The sequence below is a fragment of the Motacilla alba genome, chromosome 2 (genome assembly GCF_015832195.1).
Source record: "Motacilla alba alba isolate MOTALB_02 chromosome 2, Motacilla_alba_V1.0_pri, whole genome shotgun sequence".
Lineage (NCBI taxonomy): Eukaryota > Metazoa > Chordata > Aves > Passeriformes > Motacillidae > Motacilla > Motacilla alba.
This window is the reverse complement of record NC_052017.1, coordinates 20,792,685-20,815,427: the sequence shown is the minus strand read 5'-3', so window position 1 is coordinate 20,815,427 and position 22,743 is coordinate 20,792,685. Positions and strand designations below refer to the sequence as shown.

Here is a 22,743-nt window from a genome sequence, read left to right as displayed (position 1 = left end):
CAATGAGGTTCATCTGTGCTGAACTTCATGGTGGATTCCAAGACAAGTCAGTGAGGGTACTCTCAGCAGTCACAATCCAATGGCTTCCACCCACAGTGAACCCCAGTGCAATTCTATGACTCCTAATATGAATGATCCTTTGCACAGCAGCCACACAATGAGGACATTGCCCTAGAATCTAGCGACTAGAGCATTGTGAAAAACAGCCCTCGAGGTAATTACTTTTTCCTTAGTTCATTTATTTTCCTTAGTTCACTAATTTTTCCCTAATAGGACAACTATTCTAAAGGCTGCTGTGCAAAACAGCTCTTCCAGGAAAAAACTTTGTGTTTTAGATGCAAAGATACCTGCTTTGAAGATCCCTAACATCCTGGAAATAAGAAGTAAGGAAGTGCATGCAGGGAAAACCAAGATGCCACTGATCATGTCTAGGAGGCTAACTCTAGGTGCTCAAGGTATCCCAGCTTTCTCTAACTCTAGGTGCTCAAGGTATCCCAGCTTTCTCTAACTCTAGGTGCTCAAGGTATCCCAGCTTTCTCAGGTAATCAAGCAGTCAGGTTAGTTGTTGATTGCTTGAATGTAGGCAGCCAGTTAACTTACGTGAACATTTTGTTGTGTGCATGTGCTATAAGCATTTAGAAGAACCTATTATGCACCAGTTTTTTAGTACTTAAGTACCAGTGGAAGGCTGACTCCAAAATAGTACTTCTGTACTTGCCCAATTCTTTCATTGTTGACAAAATGCTCCATGTACTGAGCCTCAGTGAATTATCAAACTCTTCCAAGCATTTGAGGAGAGAAATCTACTTTCCAAAAAATGAAACATCTTAACCAAATAATTAAATGTTATAATAGTTATAAAACAAAACAAAAATAAAAACCTATTAAAAAAAACCCCTCATATTTAGTAAAATATCACACTGTAGTTCAATATGACTGCCCTCTTATTGGTCGCTTTTCATGATTTGGGTCTCAATATCAGTTTCATTAGCATTAGTGTAAATTCTCACGAATTTCAAATATGTTACAACACATTACAACACTGTCCTTTTCCAGCACAGCACAGACACAATATTTGCTGCTTGGGCATTCATAATTTCAGGGTTAGAAATACACTACATTACATACAAATTACCGTTATATCCATCTTGATTGAGATCTCCAAGGTGTGTGATTGCAGTGCCAAATCTACCAAACACTTCAGTGCCTGTCAGAATTTGTGCATCTTGGAAGAGGAATGCACTTTCTTGCAGGTACAGATAAACTTGCCCAACTTCTTTAGGCTTGCTCTCAAATTCTCGTTCCATAAAAAGAGGGGCACCAACTAGGATATCATCTAAACTGGAAAAAACAAAAAACCAGCATCACTGAGAGACTGAGTATAAACAACACAGTTTATACATTTGCTAAACAAGAAGCTGATGATTATCATACAGTCAGACTAACTGAGGTAAGAAAGCACTTCTGGAGTCCCAGTTCAAACACTTGCTCAAAGCATGGTCAAATAGGGAAGGCTGTCCACAGTTGTATTCAGTTCAGTTTTGAATATCTCCATGGATGGAGACTCCACAACCTCTCTGGGCAACTACTTCCAGCACCTGATCATCATCACAGCCAAAATGGTTTTCTCTAGGTTTAAGTGGAATTGCTTGTACTTCAATTCATGCCCACAACAGACATTGAAAACTTACACTTTGCAATTGATGATGCTGAAGTCAGGAATCTAAGAGTGAATCTGTGTCTCTAGAACAAGTTCTGTAGATCTGTTTTACTAACAGTGCCAGTAAGAGACAAATTTTAGTATTAAATCTAGTTTTTGAAAATTATCAGTAAGTGACCAAAAGAAAAAAACCCTGCCACTTTACAACAGATTTTTGAGTAACATACACGAAACAAAGTAGAGCATCAATTAATAGAGAATGCCTCATCACTTCTTCATATAGAAACTGGGAGACAAAGCCAAAGCCCTATTTCTGAAAACACTTCTGTTCAATATTAGGTACACAAGTAGTTGCAGTGCTCATATAATTTTCTGTATTGAGTATTAAAGAGAAAGGACGTAATCAAATCATAAAAATAAGGTGCTTAGAGAAAAAAGTCTGTCCATTATGCCACTCCAAGAAGAATCTGTAAAAGAACACAGACCAATCAAAGCATATTTTGCACCTTGTTGTTCTAAACAGTCATTTTTCAAAACATGTTACCAACATTTATTTAGAGGGAATAAAAAGATCCTTTCATGAACTGTGAAGAATAAAAACAAGTGTGATTGACAGACTCATAAAAAGCAGAAGTATTCTTAATGGATTATTCTGAGATATGAAACGATAGTATCAGATTAATTGCTGGAGGTTGCTCAAGGCCTAATAATAAAATAATTTGTATTACACTCAGTGGTCTTTGACCATCTGTAGTAAGGAAGTCTGTTACTGCAAGTAACTAGGAATATTTGATCACAGAATATTTAATTTGGAAAACATGCTCTCTTGCTCTAATGTGAAAATTTTCTCAAACTTTGTAAAACTCACAGAAAACTTTCTATTTACAATTAATCATGTTTCCAATATGAGACTTCATCTATTGGCAAACCAAATAATAAAATTGCACTGCATTGTTTTTCCTAATTGTGATAGAAAAAAATCTGTATGATTCAGCAGTATTTTCAGCTACTATTTTACCACAGATGAATGCTATGATTCTAAGATACACACCGTAGAATTTAGCATGGAATATTTCATCTAAAAAAAATAATTTCATTGTAGAACTTACACATTATATAAGTTGTGACGTTGTGACTTTGTGACAAAATACTTCTAGGAATGTTATTTTTCTACTAAGTTTTATAGTATGTTTCCATAAAGGAAAGTGCAGTTCCAAATGTCAGGTCAGTTTGGTACAGCTGTCCTATTTTTTATGTTAGATTTTACCCTATGGCATAAATAACTAAAAAGGAAGGAAGCAGATGCTGACTTGACATCAAAGGTGGGATTTTCCTTTCACACTAAGCATTTAAAGTCTTCCTCTACTAATGGAAGATGTTTGTGGTTGAGACAGAATATCAGCTGAAATGGCTGCCATGAAACAATAGCAACAACAGAAAGAAATAATGAAAGCTCTTTTAAGTTATTTTACATATGCTATGTACTAAAAGCATTACACAGCAGCACTATCATCAATTACTATTTCAGTACCTCACAGTCCAGACATTCCCAGTACATTGGGACCCCACAGAGTTAAGGGCTGTAGAAACCATGAAATAAAAGATGTGCTTGGCTTCCTTGAAAATTTTACAAATGAACAATTTTAAGACTAAAGGAAGATTTTTTTAGAGATGATAAGGAACCAACTCACTGAGAGTCGGAAAGCTTCCAGTACACTGATGTAAAATAAAACGATACCCAGATACCTTTAAAATCCTGGTCCACAGAGCAATATCTAGAGTGCCTAAAATGGTGCAAAGAGAAACACGGACTATCTATTGTGTACTAAAACTCTCTAAGCAGAAGCCTAACCCAGAACACAAGATTAAGCAGGTGATACAGAAAGCAAGTAGACAGGAGCTGGAGCTTGTTGAACAGGGAGCACAGCACCCCAGCTAGAAGTGCACAGTACTGGGTTATTTTTCTGGTAAAATTTCAATTTTGCTAAAATAAATGACAATGACTGCAAAAAATGCATGAACAGTCCAGGGAGACCAGAATCTGGTATCTAAGATGGCTCATCTTCTGATGTACCGAGGGACAGGTGGTGGGAAGGCACCTAATGCATTGACTTATTTCTCAACTGGTTATGGGCAGCAGAGCCACCTGGAACACCCACAACACTTGGCTTGTCTTCCCTCCAGGTACTCAGATGTATTGCCCCCACAAGGCCTTCCTTTTCTCACCCTTCTCCTTCAGAGCTGAGCTCTGCAGGTCAAAGCACGCTGCTTCAGCAAGAACTCTGCAAAAGGGAATTCTCCCTTAGACAATTCTAGAGGTTTGGGATTAGAGTTTGGGCTTTTTGTTTTGTCACAGCAGTGTACTGTAAATAGAAAGGAAGAATTTGTCAGCTACCCAACTCTCTCTGATCCTCATTTACTTTCTTCTGGTTCCTCTTCAAGTGGGTAAAATAACCAAACAATTGCTGCTTACCCTACTTTATACTCAGTTCTATCTCCCAGCTTCTACAACTTAATTATTTAGATAGCAAGCAGTCAAGGGGGTAGAGGGGTGTGTATACTTGTTGGGTTCTAAGTGCCTATGTGGTCAGTATTATGTATTTTGTTGGTGAAAGATGATATTTCAATTGGCTTTTTAAATTGTAGGAGTTTGTATTTACAAAATTGAGAGTTCTGAGTCAAATTCAGTTTGATGTGATTACTTTTAAAAAGCCATATGAGTAAGTAAAAGCAAAAGCCCCTGGACAGTAATATTAAACCATGAAACGCAGTTCAGTGTGCAGTGGTATTTTGAACTGGTTCATTAGATTTCATTATTGCACTAAGATGTTAGAGTTAACATAAATTATATTTTAATTTTTGCTCCAACACAGAAAAGTAACCAGCCAGTATTACTTCCCTTCTGATTAAAAAAAAAATCTTTAAAAAGTACAAAGCTGACCACCTGCTGAGACTGTGTGCATTCCTTTGTATGCTGCAGAGTAATAAAAAGCAGGAATATGGGAAATGTCAAGAGGTCAAAGTATAACTATGGAAAGCTTTGATATAGGCTAAATAAAAAAAACCCCAAAAAACAGTAAACAGTTTATTTCACTATTTTTATTGGACTGATTCAGCCTAAATTGAAAGTGCTCTCTTTCTCTCTCTTTACTAGGAATGTAGCTTGTAAGTTGATGGCAAACTTGATTTATTAAGTTTCATTGTGGATTTCTCAGTAATAGCAACAGGCAACTAAATGGTAGTTCAAACAGTATCCTCAATTTCCCTGTTCTGCCTACAGTCCTGATGTGATGCAGGTAAAACTGCATGATTCACTTTGCTATACCCACAGAACTGCTGGGCCAGATCTACAGAACTTTTTTTCCTAAGATGAGCCTAATCTTTGAGCCATATCATGAGTCTTATTACATCAAAGCACTATTCCTAATAATCTTGTGTTCTTTTTTTCAGCAAATAACTTAATCAGGTTTCTCATACTGGTGAGGCCACCACTACCTCTCCATCTTTAGCTGAATAAAATGCCTAAGTGAATTTGAAGTGTAAATTTCCCTTTTGCTTTTTTTCCCCCCTCCTTTACTCTTCCTTTCAGATAATTATTTCTATTGATTATATGTGTAAACCAGCAAAAGCAGGCTACATATCTAATCAGACATGTTTATCCAGTAGAGCTTTTTGTGTTTTGTTTTCTGTGGGATGTTTGGATCTCAGGAAGAGTCTTTAGATTTCTTTTAAGATATAGACTGGGAGACCACACAGGCCTCAACAGCAGTTTGATTATATTATTGACATAAACTGTGGTTTTAGAGGTACACAGAAAATATGAGACCTGCCAAGTAACCCTAGGGTTAACAGGAAATAACCTGCACAGGAAATAGTTTGGTTCAGTGAGAAGTTAAATAAGTACCCTGAAAGTCTAATGAGTGTCTATTGCACCTTAGATAAATGTTTCCCCACTCTTTCACATTTGCACATTTGCAATACATCAGTAGGACTAAATAATTTCTGATTCTGTATATCAGAAAAACTGAAATTTTCAAAAGCTGTGATACTATGACAAAATTTAATCTGGTAAGATTTGAGTTCTATAAAGCCACCATGGAAACTGCTGAAGCTTCTGTTCTGTTGGTTTTTTTGTTTTTTTTTGTTTTTTTTTTGTAACTGCAATAACACTTGATCACCTTGTTACTTTTCTCTTCTCTTGTAAAACTCAATATTTAAAGGGTCAGTAGTCACTGATGAGAAGAAATGACTTAACACAGAAAAATTATTTCATGGTCTATGTTTAAGCACTTAAGAAATGATTACAAGAAAAACGTATGATGTAGACACAACTGAGGCATTTTGCAATAAGCAAGAGTACACTACATCTCTAAATATTATTCTGGCTCATCTTTGTGCAGACTTCCAAGTCTCTGATTTCAGGGATCTTTATCTCCTTGCTAGATAGCTACTATAAATATTCCCTTATCCTCTTCTAAAATATTTAATCAGACTTAACACGACTTGAAAGTTAACAAGGGTTTTGTTCAACAGAGCCTGAAACTCCTAAGTATCTTAGGGATAATGATCCCCAAGTATCACGACCCTGGGAGCGGAGCATCCTTATTCCTCCGACACACACAATGCCTGCTGTAACAACTATGGGGCACAGACAATTGGTGGTCCTCAGGATGATAAAAATGGATGGCCATTCCAGCAGGTGCTGGAATGAGGAAAGAAGAGCTGATGACATTAGAAAGCTTTTAAAATTGAGAAGTGAAGCTATGGATGAGAAAATTTTCCTGTATGTGAGAATGGGAGAATGAACTACTGACTTTCACCTATCTCTTCCCCGTGGTGTTATTTATTCACTGTTCTGCTACCTGGATCTGTTTCCCAGGACTCTGGACACTCTTCTGACACACTGCTTTGAATAACCATTCAGGAAGATAAACCCACCCAAACTAGGCCTGCAAATACTCATGCCACTGTGGCTGCACAAAGATAAGTCTATGTGGAAAATTAAAATTAGAGAAGCAGAGAAGCCAAGAGAAGCATTTTGAGGAATAAAGCAACTGAAAACCTACATTTATTAATAAATATCAGTCATTGTTTCTATTAATGTTCAGTGGAGCTTAATATATTTCGTAACCTACCCATCATTGTTAACATCAGATACTGCAACTGTGTACCCAAAATAGGACGCCATCTGAAAATAAAAAACAACAGATAGGCCTTCATATTTGATATAAAATGTAAAGTTTTTTTACTGATAATCCTCTTTGATGCACTGGAGACACAATATTTCATCACATTGCTTGACATTACCTGCTCACCGGTGAAGTTCTGGATAAAGGTCAAGTCAGAGGAATTAATAATTGAGACCTGGCAACAGAAGAATAAGGCAAGTTTCAGGCACACATGGAGATGCTACAGCATGACATCACTGCTAAAGAATTTAACACACTAAAAGATGGTCCAAGGAAAAACAGTTCTTTTTCTGTCTCACCACAGCTATCCTGTATGATCTTGAACAAATTGCTAAGATCTCATAACCCTCAGGTTCCCCATGAAAAAAATAGGGAAAAGTATTTCCCTTCCTTGCCGGACACCGAACAACAGCAAATCATAGACTATCAACTAATCAGTGACTAGGCATGAAAACATGAACTTAGAACATAAAGAAGTATACACAGATATATAAATATATATGCATACACACCTTTTTCCTAAAAATCCTACAAACAAGTCCCAGAGACACAAGGAATTTGGGGTCCACAAAACTAGAGAACGTGTCTGTGGCTGTGATCTATTTTCCCAGTCAGGTTACTTGTGGAACTTTTTGCCTACAAGTTAACAGCTGCATTCACAAACGTATATTGTTTCCTCCCTTCACTTCTAACTGCATATCATGACCCTTTGCATCTGGATTTCAGTGTATACACTTACAGCACTGAGAGTAAACAATGGGTATGAATAATCTGAACTTGGACTCCACTGTGGACACAGCATTGTACAAAAATATGCTAACCTATGGGTGAGCTTAGGTCTGATAACACTCGGTGGGTATAGGGATACTAGTCAGACTCAGAGCATGTAATTGTAATTGTGACTGCCTAGAGAAAACAGACTTCAGAAGGGACTAAGTGCTTACCATTCAAAACCCAAAGCAGTAAAGGCATTCCAACCCAGCCAGATAAGCCTGAGGGTGAAAATCAGTGGCTGTTCCTACTGATTTGAAAGTTTTGTATGAAGGAGACAGAAAATATTATGTAGCATTTAACCTTACAAATAGCTTAATTGCCTTCTCACTATAAAAAACATAAGATGAAGGTCCAGTACATACATAGCCAAAGTTCTGTGCTCCCCTTGGGACTCCAGCAACCAGCTCTGAAAGGATAAAAGATCAATGGTGAACTAGTTTTGCAATCTGAGCTGTACATGCAAGATGTATCCCACACCACTTCAGACTTCCTTGATACATATTTCAAATCCCTTAGGATTTTGATTTGTGATCTGTATTGGAAAGACCTGTAAATCACTTCAAGCCATTATTTCGTAGGACTATAGCATTCATTCAGTTCATCTACTGGCACAAAATGTTACACTCTGACTTTTGAATACACCCATCCATGGATCTCTTTCTGTTTAGCATTGCTTAGCATAGTGCAGTATAATAAAGTTCTTGGTACAATTCAGCTTGCTACCTGACAGCTGTCTACTGATGGAATGAGAATTAGTTATGGCATCACATACTAGAGCACAGAAGCTAAATAGAACTGTCCTTACAAATACTTCTTTTCTTTTAGCCTACCAACAGTTTGTCTCATCCATTATTTCACTTGATGCCATGTAAGTGCTTGACAAATTATGCACAGTCTATCTAAAAGCATTACAAGGAAATTTTTGAGAGTGGCATTGGAAGGATCCACTGAATAAGAACAATAATCATTAGACCTAGCTGCCTTCTAGAAGCAATTTTGCTCAATGGTGAAATCTTAAACAACTAGTAGAAAAAATGAGTAAAAAAAAAAGAAGGAAGAAGCAAAGTCTCAGCCTGCAGTCATGCGGTCTAAACCTTGCCTCATTAGGATATCCATATCAGAAGACAGCAGCAGCAATTTCAGATAACAGAGCACCTCAGCCACCTGCTTGTACTGACCTAGCCTTCCTCTGTTCCTCACTGGGATCATACACTCCCCTCTGACTGAATGTGTTTGCCCAAGGGGAAGTAGAAGTACTAATGAAAGCCTGAACATGACACAGGATGAATCTCGAGTCAGCCAACTACGCAACATTTTTGTGCCAGTCATTCACATGAAATAATGATTCAAAAATCATCCATTATAGAACTCTGAGTACGCATTAAAAAAGCAGCCAAAGATGTAGCCTTCCATTACTGAGGGTACCACTTTTTACACATTATAGCGCTTGGCTCAAACCTGTGTGGTTTTGTATTTATTTTTTGAATCCTTCATAATGCAGGATAGACAACTTTAACTACAGAGGGATTAAGCAGCAGCAGTTCTGGAGCACTGGGTTTACTTGTGGAAATGTACTACGTCCCTACTGGCTTTGTGAGTCTGGACTACAGAGCTGCTCAGCCGCTCAAGAAAGCCACTCCTTATGGAATTCAAATTTTTGTGTTACTTTAATTCTGTTATGTTATACTGTCTAAAGAAAGAACTGTCTCTGAGAATACTGAGTACAGATAGCTCGAGTCTCACCAGAGTTTCAAATGTATAATAGGTATGTTCCTGTGCAGAGACCCAAAACAAGGAATTTAGTCTAAAGTGTATGGCCATATGGTTTTCATTCAAGTACACAGATGCTTACCTTGTTCAGAATCCCCAGTAAATTCCCCCGCAGCCACTGAGTATCCTGTTTAAAGAGAAATTAAAAAAAACAACACAACTTGATAAACAATTTCTTTCAAAAATATGCAAGGACCATCAGATTTGTCTGTTCAATGGATCTGCTGAATGCAAGTTTTCTAACTTTAGTATACTAAAAATATGTGGAGAAAAGGAAAATTGTTTATCACACTACTATGACTAAATTAATGGTAGGTTTGAATGCATATGAAATTGATCCCTCTTCTCCAAAAATGAGCTTCTACATCAATAATACTTAGTAATTAATCTGAAAAAAACACCAGGTAATATGGTGTTTTGCCCTAATGGCTATTGACACAATTCAGGTCTTCACTACTGTACTCTAAAGTATGAGTGTCCTCACTGAGCTTTATATGGAAAACAGATTTCCAAAGATGCAGTAAAGCACCTCTTGGAGCTTTAGTAAACCTTTGAGATAGTAACTACTGTCACAGTAAAGAAAGACTTCTGGATTGTATCAGGGACTTAATTTTCAAATCTATGGGAAACAGTGCAAGGACACACCTTCAAATTCCACTGAATCTCTTCTAGAACTGTGTGAAGAAAAACCTGCCTTACATGCAGAGACATGTGAGTATCAAGAAATTCTTAGAGATCAGTACTAATAAGTAGATAAGGAGCCTTTTTTCTTTTGATTCTTTTGAGCCTTTTGATTACTTAAAATCTTCAAATTGACTTTTGTTATTGCTGACTTCAATTGTATCTTTTAAATATCACTGACAATAAATTGGGTATTTGTGTAGTGCTGTACAAAATACCACGGAACTGAATTTGAATTTACCTAATAAAAATTGAAATTGTTTTTAATTACACTAAGTTCAATCCATCATCTTGCAATGAAAAAATACATAAATGGGAAAAATGTGTATTTCTGCCTAATTATTTAAGATCAAATAATAAGAACCGTAACAAGCCACTCAAGATCTCAACCTTCAAATCCTGTTGCTGTGCATCATTTTAAGAATGTTAGTAATCTCACTGAATTAACCAGCAAACTAGTGATTTGCTGTTGGGCCTAAGGCGAAACATGTTCAAATGCTCTCACAACTGAGACAATAGTAGTGTAGGGCTTGTTTTCATACTTGTGTAAGGCTCACCCTTTTAGAACATATCGCTAACTCACACAGAACTCAGCTTACCCATGTAATTGTCATCATATGAGGGTGGTGCCACTCCTGTTTGCTTCTCTCGTGCCAGTTTCCTCAGAATATCCTTGAAGGAATAATTTGCAATGATGTCCGCAATACTTGCAGTGATTACCTGACCTGGATTCAAACAGCTTCATAAATGAAAGGGACCTAAAAGAGGGCCAGATTCTATAAAACAGGGCTAGCAGAACACCAGAAGAGAGCAGAAAGGACACTAGTATCACACAAAGATAGATAGCTTCTCTCAAGCTTTCTCCATTGTTACTGTGGAAGTCTCAAGAGCACACATAAATCATCAAAACAAGGCACTGAATCTCTATTGAACCATTACAAAAACACCTTCAGACCCATTCCAATCTACTAATTCAAACTAAAGTCACTGCACTGTACCAATGAAAGCAATTTCTCAATGGAGAATTCAAAGCTATGAATTCCCTACAATCACAATCAATTAGATCTTCTTTTAAAAAAACGCAAAAACACACATCAAAGAGGCTGACAGTGGGCAAGCTGCTAGGCAGAGGCTGAGAATCATCTACATCATACATGTAAGAACAGGTTAAAACAAAAATAACCTCTTAATCCTTTACTGAAAAAAACTTCGGGGTTTATCTACACAAGAAACTGCATCTTGGAACCTACAGTGATGCCACCAATGAAATTAAAATCCCTGTAGATAGCTATAAAAGGTTGTGTTCAAAAACAAAAGTAACAAACATTTTTTAAAATAGTACATTTGCTCTACAAATATTAGCAATTTTTAAACCTGCAGTATTTCCAAGGAAAAATTCAACTTATTAATTAAATTACAAATATACTAAAATGCCAACATAAAAATAGTTATTTGCATTTGTTTAGCTTCCTATACAACCCAGAACCTGGATTTTCATGGCTTATTTTTATGCTCAGTTGCTTGTTAAGCAATTATTTTGATTTACATTTATTGAAAATAAGATCAGAGATGGGTTATCTTAAACCAAAAAAAAACAGTGGAAATCCAGCACACAATACTTTCTCCTTCACTTCTTAAATCCAGTTAACCAGCCAGATGAACATACCTTGCCAATAAAAACTACCGGGCCCGCCTACTATCAGGTCTCCATTCTACAAAAATCAGAATTAAATAAAATTACACAACTAAAGAACACAGCAAAATTAAGCATGCATGGGAAAAAAGCAATTTAAATTACCAAAATAATATCAGAATAATGACAAAGGAGAATAGCCATGCTCAAGGAAAGGATGTAGGTGCATGGATGTGCAGGAAAATCCATAGTTAAAAAAAAGTTAAAATCACCCTATGCATCTGCACTTGAATGAAAGCCATTTATTTTACCACTAATACAACATTTTAAAAAATGCTGCTTAATTGTACAAAAGAAAGTTAACAGAAAAGAGGGTGCTCATATTCAATGAAGCAGTAATGTTTTAGAGAGAATTATACAATGCAGCTGCAGAACACTCAAAAGAGTGGCAATGGTCAGGTCAAAGTTATCTGAGGCCCTGGTGCTGTAAATAATGGCCCAAAAAAACAACAATCACACAAAATTTATCCTTTCTCCCACAATATTGTTACTGGACCCCCTTGGCATTTAAGAAAATCTAGTCCTTTCCCTTAGGTACTTTCATCCCCACATGAGAATGGTTTTACACAATGACTAGTCTGCCACTAAAAGCATCCTTATATAGGCTATTTTTGTGGATGTGACAGCCTGGTCAGAGAGCCAGAAAACTAGACAAGTTTTCCCAGAATTGGCCTGGGAGACTTTAGGGAGCTGGAGATAAACAATGATTGCTTATTATTAAAAACAACCTGCAGGTGTTGTTTTCCTACTGTCTGTTTTCTTGTTATTCTCAAAGATTGCTTATGGAAGGAGGTCTTGTTCATCAGCCAGTCAGGTGAAATGTATTAACTAAACGACCAATCAAGTCCACCTGGATCGAACAGTGCATAAAAAGGAGCAGTCTGAAATAAACGGGTGCTATATGCCACTCAGCCTTCTCATGGCTTTGTGCTGTTTCTTACTAAACAGTGACATATTTTAACTTCTTAACATTAGTTGGTGCCTGCTCCATTGCTTCCTGAAAGTCAAGTAAAGCATTTTAAGTGGGACAGACTGAGATAGAAGAAGATAGAAGTTTTTGCCTAATTATCTATTAAGACAAACTGAGACAAAGTGGAATACTGTGGAGATAAGCAGGTGCTGATTATGTCTTTTTATTAATGAAACAAGAAAGTCTGAAGCTTGAAAAGGAGGAAAGAACTTGCAACAACTTCACAAAACTTTCCATTTCCAATAGCATGGAGATAAACTCATGATGACTGAGACAGTACTTGAACCCTGCAGATATATCATAATGACATTTAGTGAAAATACTTCAGAAGCAGAATCTCACCTTGTAAAAATCTAAGCTGAAACCTGCTTGACAAAAGCCTTGTCCTTCAGGATCTGCATTGCCTGCAATTATGAAGGTAGAAGTATTTTATTGATTTTAGTGCATGTGGAAGATAACACAGATACTCCTGGGGCTGTAACACTATGAAATGTAATACTGCCAAAATATGTGAAAATACATATTCTGTTTTTAGAAGAGGCAGAGCAAATCAAGACCTTCTACAAGACCCTGATCATGCAGTCCCTTGTGAACCTTTTGAAAAATAGGACCTGCTGCTTGGGACTTTCTCCTCCCACTGCCAAGAAAGGACCCTTGAAACAACCATCAAGGATTCAGTTTTAATTTAGCCAGAGATAAAAAAGTAAAAAACTCAACAAGACTGTAGAATGCTCATCACAGTCTGATCTGTCATAAATACAAAAATAAGCGTTTACTAAGGTGTTCTCAAAAAACCTTTGACACAGTGTAAGGGTCAGGATGTGTACATGGAAAAACAACTTTCCTGCTTCTGACTACTTCTATTCCTATTCTCCAAATCCTTATATAATTGTGCAAAGTGTGTTGCCCTGCATCTTATGGCAATTCTATGTGTGCCAGAAGACTGCAGGATTGTGAGAGTAGGAATGGCCACTTGAACTCTCTCTTCAAACAACATAAGCCTTTCCCAAAGGCTCAGTGAGACATCAGTAAATACATAAACCAGATCTTAAGGACACCGTTTCTTACAGATTCAGCTTCTTTCTCTGCCTGTCCATCCAGAGACAAAGATTAGGCTTTAAAAGAACAGAACTCTGCTTAAAGCTGTACTACAACAGGCATAGAATGCTGAACAAGATGAATGACTGATAATAACCTAACATGTGGTATTTTCTGCAGACTTCTAGGTGGCTGAATCTGGTTCAAAATATGCATGTGGTTTATCCCTATTCCCCAAGAAGCAAGGCCCAGAGACGGCTACCACATCCTCAGAACAGCATTGAAAAGAGTGTGGAACAGCAGTGTTAATGTGCATGGCTTTCTTCCACGCTGAAAGCTCTTCACAAATGAGCTCTTGTGGATGATATTGGCATGAGCGATGATAGAGGCTTGTGTGTTTCTATGCAGGGTCTGATCTTCAAATCATGACCTTGTGATGAGACATTTATACTCAGCATAAGTATGAATAATTGGTTTAATATGCTGTCTGGTTCTTATCTAGATCTGTTTACTATGTTTTAAAGCCAAAAAAATTGAACCAATTATAGCTCATTACTATAACTGCACACACTTAATTTACTTAGTTTCTCCTCTTTCATTTAATTTTACAATAAAGCATCCAATTGCAGGCATATAGTTTAATGTTAATTTTTCTTTACACCCTCATTCAATGCAACAACACCATACAGTAACCTTCATTCAATCAAGACTCAATGGTGTGAAGACTGAAAGAATGAAAACACTCAGCGCAAAATCAATTCCTTCAACACAGGACTGTTCTTATTAATACTTACTGTTGCGACAAGGTGAATATTCAGCATAGGCACTGAAGTTCTGAATTGCTACATAGCAAGTGCCAACAGGGTCCTTCTCAGGGCTGTCTTTAAGGGTTCTCCAATGATACAAAGGAGCACAAGCCTACAAAAACAGAAACACAAGACTCTTTCACACACTCTTGCATCTGGCAAATGTAGTTTTTAATAGGCTGCGTACAAGGATTCTCTCTCATGTTGTATTGTTCACAAAGCAATGATGACAGAAGAAAATGTGGGATCACTGCTTCATATAATTTCATTATAACTTGTAAAGCACACTGATGTTTCACTTATAGCCCTTGGCAGGTGAAATCAAACAAGTCACATTTAAGCCATGTTACAAATACTCTCTAGGTCTGCTTCACAAGTAATATGTTTGCTCTATTACTGCTCATTGCACAGGAGCTGATCCTGTAATTTAAAATGCATATCACACATATATGTGGCTGAAGGCAATCCCAGTTCTGTCCTGGTATGTTCTAAGATAATGGCCGTAGCAGCAGAACTGACTCCACTTAGCAGGAGATTTGTCAGGCTGTTGTCATATGGTCGATCACAACCATCAGAGTGCCTGGTAATAACCCCTCATAACCCCCTGGTTCAAATCTTCAGAGACAGGATACAGTTACAAGGCATTCAACAGGCTGAGTGAATAGATTTTTGCTAAGGAAGCTTTGGCTAGATATTTAATCTTCCATGTTACAGCAGTGGTGTCAAAAACATGACAATGATAAAAGATACATAACTTCTGTAGAAAGAAGCATTACCTTTTTTGAAGGTAATCCAGATAATCAGAAAAATAAGAACAATAAGCTCTCAGGTCTGCAAGCCATTCCTCGCAGTTTCCTGTGCCCTGAAACTTTTCATTGCCTGGGAGCATGAAGACACTACCTCTCCCTGCAAGCTTGCCTCTCTAGGACACAAATAAATCCTTCATTCATGTCCTGTCTTGTCCTACTCTTTCAATTAAAACCTGTCTACCTCTAGCAAGGTATTGCTACTATTTGCAATATTGTATTAGCCTTCATTCAGCAATCATATGAACCACTCAGAGCTTACCACCAGCCAGAGTTTGGGGAGCAACGGCTTAAGGAACAGGGACACTTCACACACCCCTGCCTAGGAAACCTCGCATATTGAAACAGAGAGCAAAACCAGAGTGCAGCAAAGAGGAGTATCTGTCCTGTGGGGGTGATTTTAGGTACATCTGCCATCAAGCTAAATGGATTGAAACAAGAACAATATAATCATAAATGCTGACTTAATGCAGTCTACTATTAAATCTGTAGCTTAAAAACAAGTTCCTGACAGTTTGATGACATTTTCTTTTTCTCTTAGCCTACAAAGCTTAACAGACAAAGCTTTCCAGATTTGCTGTCCAATTTTTTTTTGCCTGTAAAGTGTTGACTATACCTCAGTTTCAGATTCTGAGAAGAGTTACCCCAAATAAATGAAGTTTGGTCAGTACAGACACAGCACATCTGTTGGAGATGAGTTTTTCTAATCAGTTGATTAAGATTTCACAAATGGTAAAGAAGTATTTTATTTCAATTTGTGAATTGTTTAGTAGAGTACAGAAAATGAAAAATTTTAATCTATTTCTAAATTTTTTAGAATTTTTATGTTTACTTAGCACTGTAACAGAATAGAGTGAATTTTTACTCACTACCAGTTTCATTTCAAAATCCTTCTGTAGGTTAACTACAAGGCATTCAATATAAGGGAAAGCATTTCCTTTCAATACTTCCTCCCTTATGACTACTTTTGAAGTAGTAATTGGAAGTTTTAATCAAATCCCAAAGTAAATAGTTGTTTGGTAATTGCAAAAACTAGTAAAACTAATGACCAAACCAATTATTTTATCACAATTACTTCAGTGCTGTTTTTAATGTAAACCTTAATGCAGTTGGAAATATAAAATGTCTGTGTCTAAGCAGCATCACCAGCACTCCACCAGGCAATAAAAATACCTGCCCACTGCTGGGCCCCTATCAATACAGGTAAAACATTCAGAGAAACTGGAGAACAGATAGTGCATTTTGATAGCCATCTTGATTTGGAGCTTTTTTATCAGCTGTTTTTATCAGCTTTTTTTGCAGCTGTGTCACCATGACTATGAGATAACTCTTCAAAACAATGTAAATGTGGCAAAAGAGATAAGTGTTTTCCTAACTGAACATTAACAGAGGTTCTTGGCTTTCAAAACATTTCATGACTATCAAATACATTCAATTTCACTACATTCTGTATTTAACATTCCAGATAAATCTTCATAATACCAAACATTTTATAGCAGACAGATATCAGTTCCTGTGCATCTCTGAAATATGTCCATTATCTGTTAAAAAAATATCATTCACTTCCACAACAATATGACATTCTGCTGTTTTCACAGGGCAGCAGGATCATCTTCACTTGATCGGTTCCACCTGATTTTATATGTTGCTTTTGTTTTTCAAATTGTATACATCCTGTTTTATAATTCATGCATAATCAGAGAGTTATTTCCATAATGTACACATAGAAAGCTATTAAATATATACATTTGAGAAAAATAAACGTTATTTCCAAATTAATATCAAATGCATAAGACTTACCACAACTTTCTCTTTATGAGCTTTGACTGTTGCCCCAAACCACTGATTTGTCTTAAATTCAATAGGTTCCCTGGTGCCATTGACTTTAATTTTCCTGTTGTCTGACAAAGAAAGAAGCACTATGTTGACAGCTTATTTTTAACACAAGTGAACAGATTAACAGATATATTACATTGCATCCACTTGTCATCATCCTACCCATTCAATAGGAAATTGACTTTTTATTATCATTTAACCTTTTCACTGGTCAGCAGAAACCAGCTTAAATTCACACATGAATGTTCAAAATAATACCACTAAAACTTTAGAAAAGAATACACAGGACTGGAATAAGAAATGCTCTGTTTCCCCCTGCCCCCCCCCCCCCCCCCCCCCAAAAAAAAAAAAGTTTACTTGGAATTTGTGATGAAGAATGAACAAGAACCTACAAAAATAGGTGAAAAGCCTTAAAAGTTTTCTCAGATGTAGTAGAAACTTTTCATGCAAAAAGCATGTTCCATAATTAGATTTTGTCAAACAAATGACATTTCTCAGCATGCTTATTCAAAGACCAATACTACAGATAGCAAAGGACTTAGTTTTTAACATAATTACATGTGTACACACTGTCACAAGAGACAGCTTCCTAATGTTGCTTTATATACACTCTTGCAGATGTCAGCATAAGAGAAGCCATCTGGGCAAAGATTCAGGCCAATTATAATGCATTTCAGGTTTTAATAAAAAGCAGACATCCCTTCCCTTCACCCTCAGTTCTCTGAAGTAAACTGATTTGCCATATGTTCATGAGCTATGCTCTTCCCTTACCAGTCATTCCTAATGAACTTTTCCATTTATACATAAGAAGGGCATTACTCCTACCCCCTTGTATCTGCATTCCCTTATGTTTGTTTCTGGTTCATGTCAGGGGGGATTTCAGAAGAATCAATCCATTTTAGTCACTCAAAATCTAAGTGAAAATAAAATTACATACTGTGTACCTTGGAATGTCAAAAAAAAAAAAAGTAGTGTCAGATCATATTCTAAGGATTTACATACTTTTTAAATAACTGAGAAAAAATACAGCCAACATTTAAAAAAGTCAACACTCCTTGGGATTTGCCCAGCAGGAATACAGGAGATACCTGAATGTTTCCTAGGATGTTAGCTCACCACTGACTTCAGCTTATGGTAACCTCATAAATGTTATAAACTGAATTAGAAAGAAAAATGCATCATACTTGGAGAACAAGGGTACTCTACCTCTGTATTTTTTCCCAATAAACATGAAGGAAAGTTGAATGAAAAAGAATCTTTTAAAGTTTGAAAGTCTCTAAGGAAACATCTTCCTTCATGCAAGTATTTGCTTCTGTGCTGCACCAATTACAGCAGCTACTGTTGAAGTTCATGCTGAGGGAGCTAAATTTCAGGAATATTTAGCTCTTAAAATTCAGGAAGTATAATTTAAAATTACTCTAAAAATATCAATTTTAAAAATACATTTTGTTGTATTTTTAAACTTGTGTGGATGTGAGAGACAGCATTTTTGACACCCTCCATGGCATGTGCTGCAAGCTCCTACCTAGTTGTTGGCAGCACTACTTTCAATTCTTTTTTCCAGTGAAGTCAGATCCTTTCAGACTTTAAAGGTTTCTTTTTTTCTTTTTTTAATGCTCCAGCAGATCTGAATATGATCAAGGTCCACAGATGGGGTCTTGATACAAACAAAACTTTTGAAGCTTGAAAATCAGCCATGGCCAGCTTACAGCTGCCAATGCTAGCCCGGCTCTGAGGATACTCACAGTGAGGATTCTAACTTAAAAGGAGCTTACATTTTCAATCAAAACAACATATTTGTCTATTGGCAAAGTATACCAACATTTGAAAAGAAATTAAATTTTAAAACTTGGACAACCATTTGCAGGATTTATCAAACCACAGCTGAATTTACCAATAAATCTGCAAGAACTGTACATACACACATGCACAATCCCACCTTATTTAGTGGAATATGGTGTAGTAGGAATCCTTCATCATGTGGCAAGGGATTTTCATTATAAAATAATTTGAAAAATACCACAGAAACATAAATTAACAAATAGGGGTTTTTTTTTTCCCTAGATATATCTCTTTTGATGGAAATTTTCTAATCATTTTTGTTCAGCATCCTTGCTAGAGATATGGAGTCATATTCCCAGTTTCTGAGGTTGTGCCTTAAAATACAGTTTAGTCTTTTGTATGTAACAACTTATCAGTATTTTAGAATGCCATAAAACATCAGCTTCTTTCCATGTAACTTTAGCAAAATGAAGCAACATACACAACTAACAAGCTGTCATTACTGTGCCTTGCTGCAACTGTCCACTTCTGAGCTAGTCACCCACTTACATGTGAGGACATGCCACTTCTTTTCCTCCTAAAGCAAAACTCTGAAAAGGTCAGAAGAATCATGGCCTAAAAGTACCTAAAGTACCTTTTTTTTTTTAAACCAACTGTAAATAGCCATGGATGACCATCTTAGATTAGACTCAGATAAACGCTATTCAATTACCAACTTAAATCCCAATCCAGCTTAAAAAAACCCCAAACCTGTATATTGCTCAAAGCAGCCTTATCTAAGCATTTCAAAAAGTAGCATGTCTGTATCCTGACAAACCATTGTATGACAGGGAAATACCTCTCCTTGTGCTATTTATGGGCATCTGAGGCCCACAGGATAAGTCTATACTGTACCTTACCCACAGCTGTATTTTTGTGAGGAGCAAAAACTTGGTGGGAATTCAGGTTGCATTCACATATCATCTCCTCTTCTGGAGGAGAGTGCCTGGCCCCTTTTAGGAAGCAGTCCAGCCTATCTTGTATCATGATATGTGACACTAGTGCAAGAGTACGAGCCAGCAGCTGGGCTGGGCACACAACGCCTGAGCCTGTCCACAGAGAGGTCCAAGGAGTGCCTGAGTACCAGCTGGATTGCTTCAGAGCCAGCCCAGGAGCTGTTCCAGACGGTCAACAGTCTGCATGACTCGCAAATTTGGCTTGAGATGCAGCTCTGGAGTCACTCATAATGATACTGCCTAAGAGTGTACTGCAGACTAAGGCCCAGACAACCAGGAGCATGCAAAGAGCAGAGAGATTTATAAATATAAATGTAGGTATGAGAACATCCTTAAATTGCATTTCAGCAAACATAAAGCACCTCATTTTCTGCTGCAGGAGCCATGACTCCTATACATGGTACTGCCCTACAATCCAGCCTCAGAAACAGCTCTGGAGATACAGAAATATGATTATGAAAACCAGCATTCCTTCACCCAGTTTTTTAGCTCAGGTACCCAGGGGCTACCAAATGGAAAAAATAAAAGTCCCTTACTTTGCCAAAACAGTAATGAGACAAATAGAGAAAATTTGAGTTTGGACAGCAAAAAACAAACCTATGTTAAGAGAAATAGCACAAATTCACTTGGAGGAATTAAAGCCTGGATCTAGAGCAGGTGTTAGTGCAAATTCATCATTTACATACATTAGAGTAAATTTGGTGCTTTCTATGGGAATTGGTCTCCTCTCTGTCACTAAGTCAGCATATCATAAATAGCTTAATAGGCATGAATCAAACATTTCCCTTACCAATTTTTTTATACTAATTAATACCCGCACAAGAGATGTATGGGCAAACACGGGTAATTACTTAGTGTGATTCATTCAGCTCTTGAAAACTTTACATAAAAAATGCAGCATCTTTCATAATTTAAAAATACTCAAATGAATAAAAGCACATCAAGGTGGTGATCATTCAAAGGTTGGACTCCATGATCTCAGAGGTTCTTCCCAACCTAAATGATTCTATGATTCTATGAAAAATATATTTTATTCAAACTTAACACAGGAAAACAATGTTTCTAGTCAAAACAAAATACCTGTCTATGTACTATACCTGCAGCTCTTTCACATAAGTTTTCACCATTCTGGAATTTTGAAAAGTATTATGTCTAAATGCTCTGGGTCTATTTGCCTGTACGTCCTGGATAAACACAGATGTCCATTAACCAGGCATCTGCAGCAGGTTCAGCTACACTCTGCCTTCAGATCTGTGCCTACATCCATGATGGAAAATCCCTTTCAAATACCTGTTTTGATATATCTGTGTATGTATCTATGCATATCCATCATATAAAAATATAGTTAAAATACAATACATGGATTTCATATATTTGTACATAATTATCTATACACAGAGTAGAGGAGAACAATTACCTGAATCTATCCATATTTGTACAAAATGTGAATACAAATGTATAAAACAAACAAATATCTCTAGAAATTTATACAGGTAAAGGAAAGTGAATATCCCTGACATGGAGATAACAGTTGGAATGTTATGTACAGTTTTTAGACATCACTACTTGCAGGTGTTTGGCTGAAAGAAGAGAAAGCAAAGGATGATCTATTGTGCTTCATCCAGTGTTCAACAGGTAGAGAGAAGAGAGTGCCAAACTCCCATTTGAGGTATGCAGCAAAAGGAAAAAGGGCAAAAAGACACAAGCTGCAGCAGGGGAATTTCTGAATAAGTCTGAAGCACTAGAAGAGATTCCCCAGTGAGACTGTGGCTCTCCCCTGTGGGGTGGTTTCAGAAACCAGCTACAAAAGGCTCTGAGCAACCTCAGTTAGCTCTGAAAGCAGCTCTGCTGCATCATTAGTGCTCTGGCTTGCAGAAGGGAAGAGGGAGAAGGAAGGGTCCTGGCAGAGTTGCTCCCATATTCTAGAATTGAGGGAGACAAGGGAATCCTATGACACATCACTACCATAAGAGTCTGATGATACCACCCGTTACACAGCAAAGGTAACTCAGTAACTTTCACAGCATCATTGGTATTGGACCCTTCCCGGAGAGACTGAATTCAAATGCACAGCTAAACACTAGGTATGATCCAGGGAACTAAGCCAAACAATTGCTTTTAATTAATGCTGGGGAAAAAAAGGAACTTCAAAGTGTTGAGGAAAAGTAAGGATATGCAAAACAGTGCCATGATGAGAAGATTTGCTTCTATATTTAGATTTATCTGGTTCTGCAACAATCCATTTTATATCTGCTTTTTACTGCAGCTTAGCTGCTATTCATATGAGTCATTTTAATTTAATAGATCGTATCTAGAGAGCTTTACTTGGACATTCCATGAATAAAAAAAACCCAAAAAGAAATCCTTAAACCCAGTAGGATTTTTTTCCCTAAATACAATCTGATCAAAAACAAATTAAGACCTCAGGGCTTCAACTAACATGGCTAAGAGTATTTTTTCCTTTCTTTAGATAGGGCTGAGACTTACAAAAGAAACTTATGAGAGTCTATTATAAATCAGAATGCTCCAAGTGAACCATGACGTTCCAGATAAGGTCTTACTGGCACAGTGGACTAAAATGTGTCAAAATTTTAAAGTACAACAAAGTTCTTTCTCAGCAATTTCTCTTGAGATGCAAATTCTGTTTTACAACAGGATTCTAAGTTTTCCCCAGAATCTTACTATCTCCACAGCTAATGATTTCTTCATGTAACTAAAGCTCTCACGTCCCACAATACATCTT

At 37.0% G+C, this 22,743-nt stretch overlaps 1 protein-coding gene across 1 annotated transcript in view; it reads right to left on the bottom strand.

Annotated features, from left to right (window-relative positions):
- Window positions 1-22,743, bottom strand: part of ITGA8 (integrin subunit alpha 8) — a 112,542-nt gene that overhangs the window by 83,470 nt on the left and 6,329 nt on the right. Inside the window, exons 3-12 of the mRNA XM_038161336.1 lie at window positions 17,188-17,288; window positions 14,570-14,693; window positions 13,080-13,141; window positions 11,741-11,786; window positions 10,674-10,799; window positions 9,476-9,520; window positions 7,986-8,029; window positions 6,968-7,024; window positions 6,796-6,848; window positions 1,136-1,341 (exon numbers count right to left, since the gene is read on the bottom strand). Of these exons, the coding sequence (XP_038017264.1) occupies window positions 1,136-1,341; window positions 6,796-6,848; window positions 6,968-7,024; window positions 7,986-8,029; window positions 9,476-9,520; window positions 10,674-10,799; window positions 11,741-11,786; window positions 13,080-13,141; window positions 14,570-14,693; window positions 17,188-17,288 (864 nt within the window). The remainder of the gene's footprint in view (window positions 1-1,135; window positions 1,342-6,795; window positions 6,849-6,967; window positions 7,025-7,985; window positions 8,030-9,475; window positions 9,521-10,673; window positions 10,800-11,740; window positions 11,787-13,079; window positions 13,142-14,569; window positions 14,694-17,187; window positions 17,289-22,743) is intronic.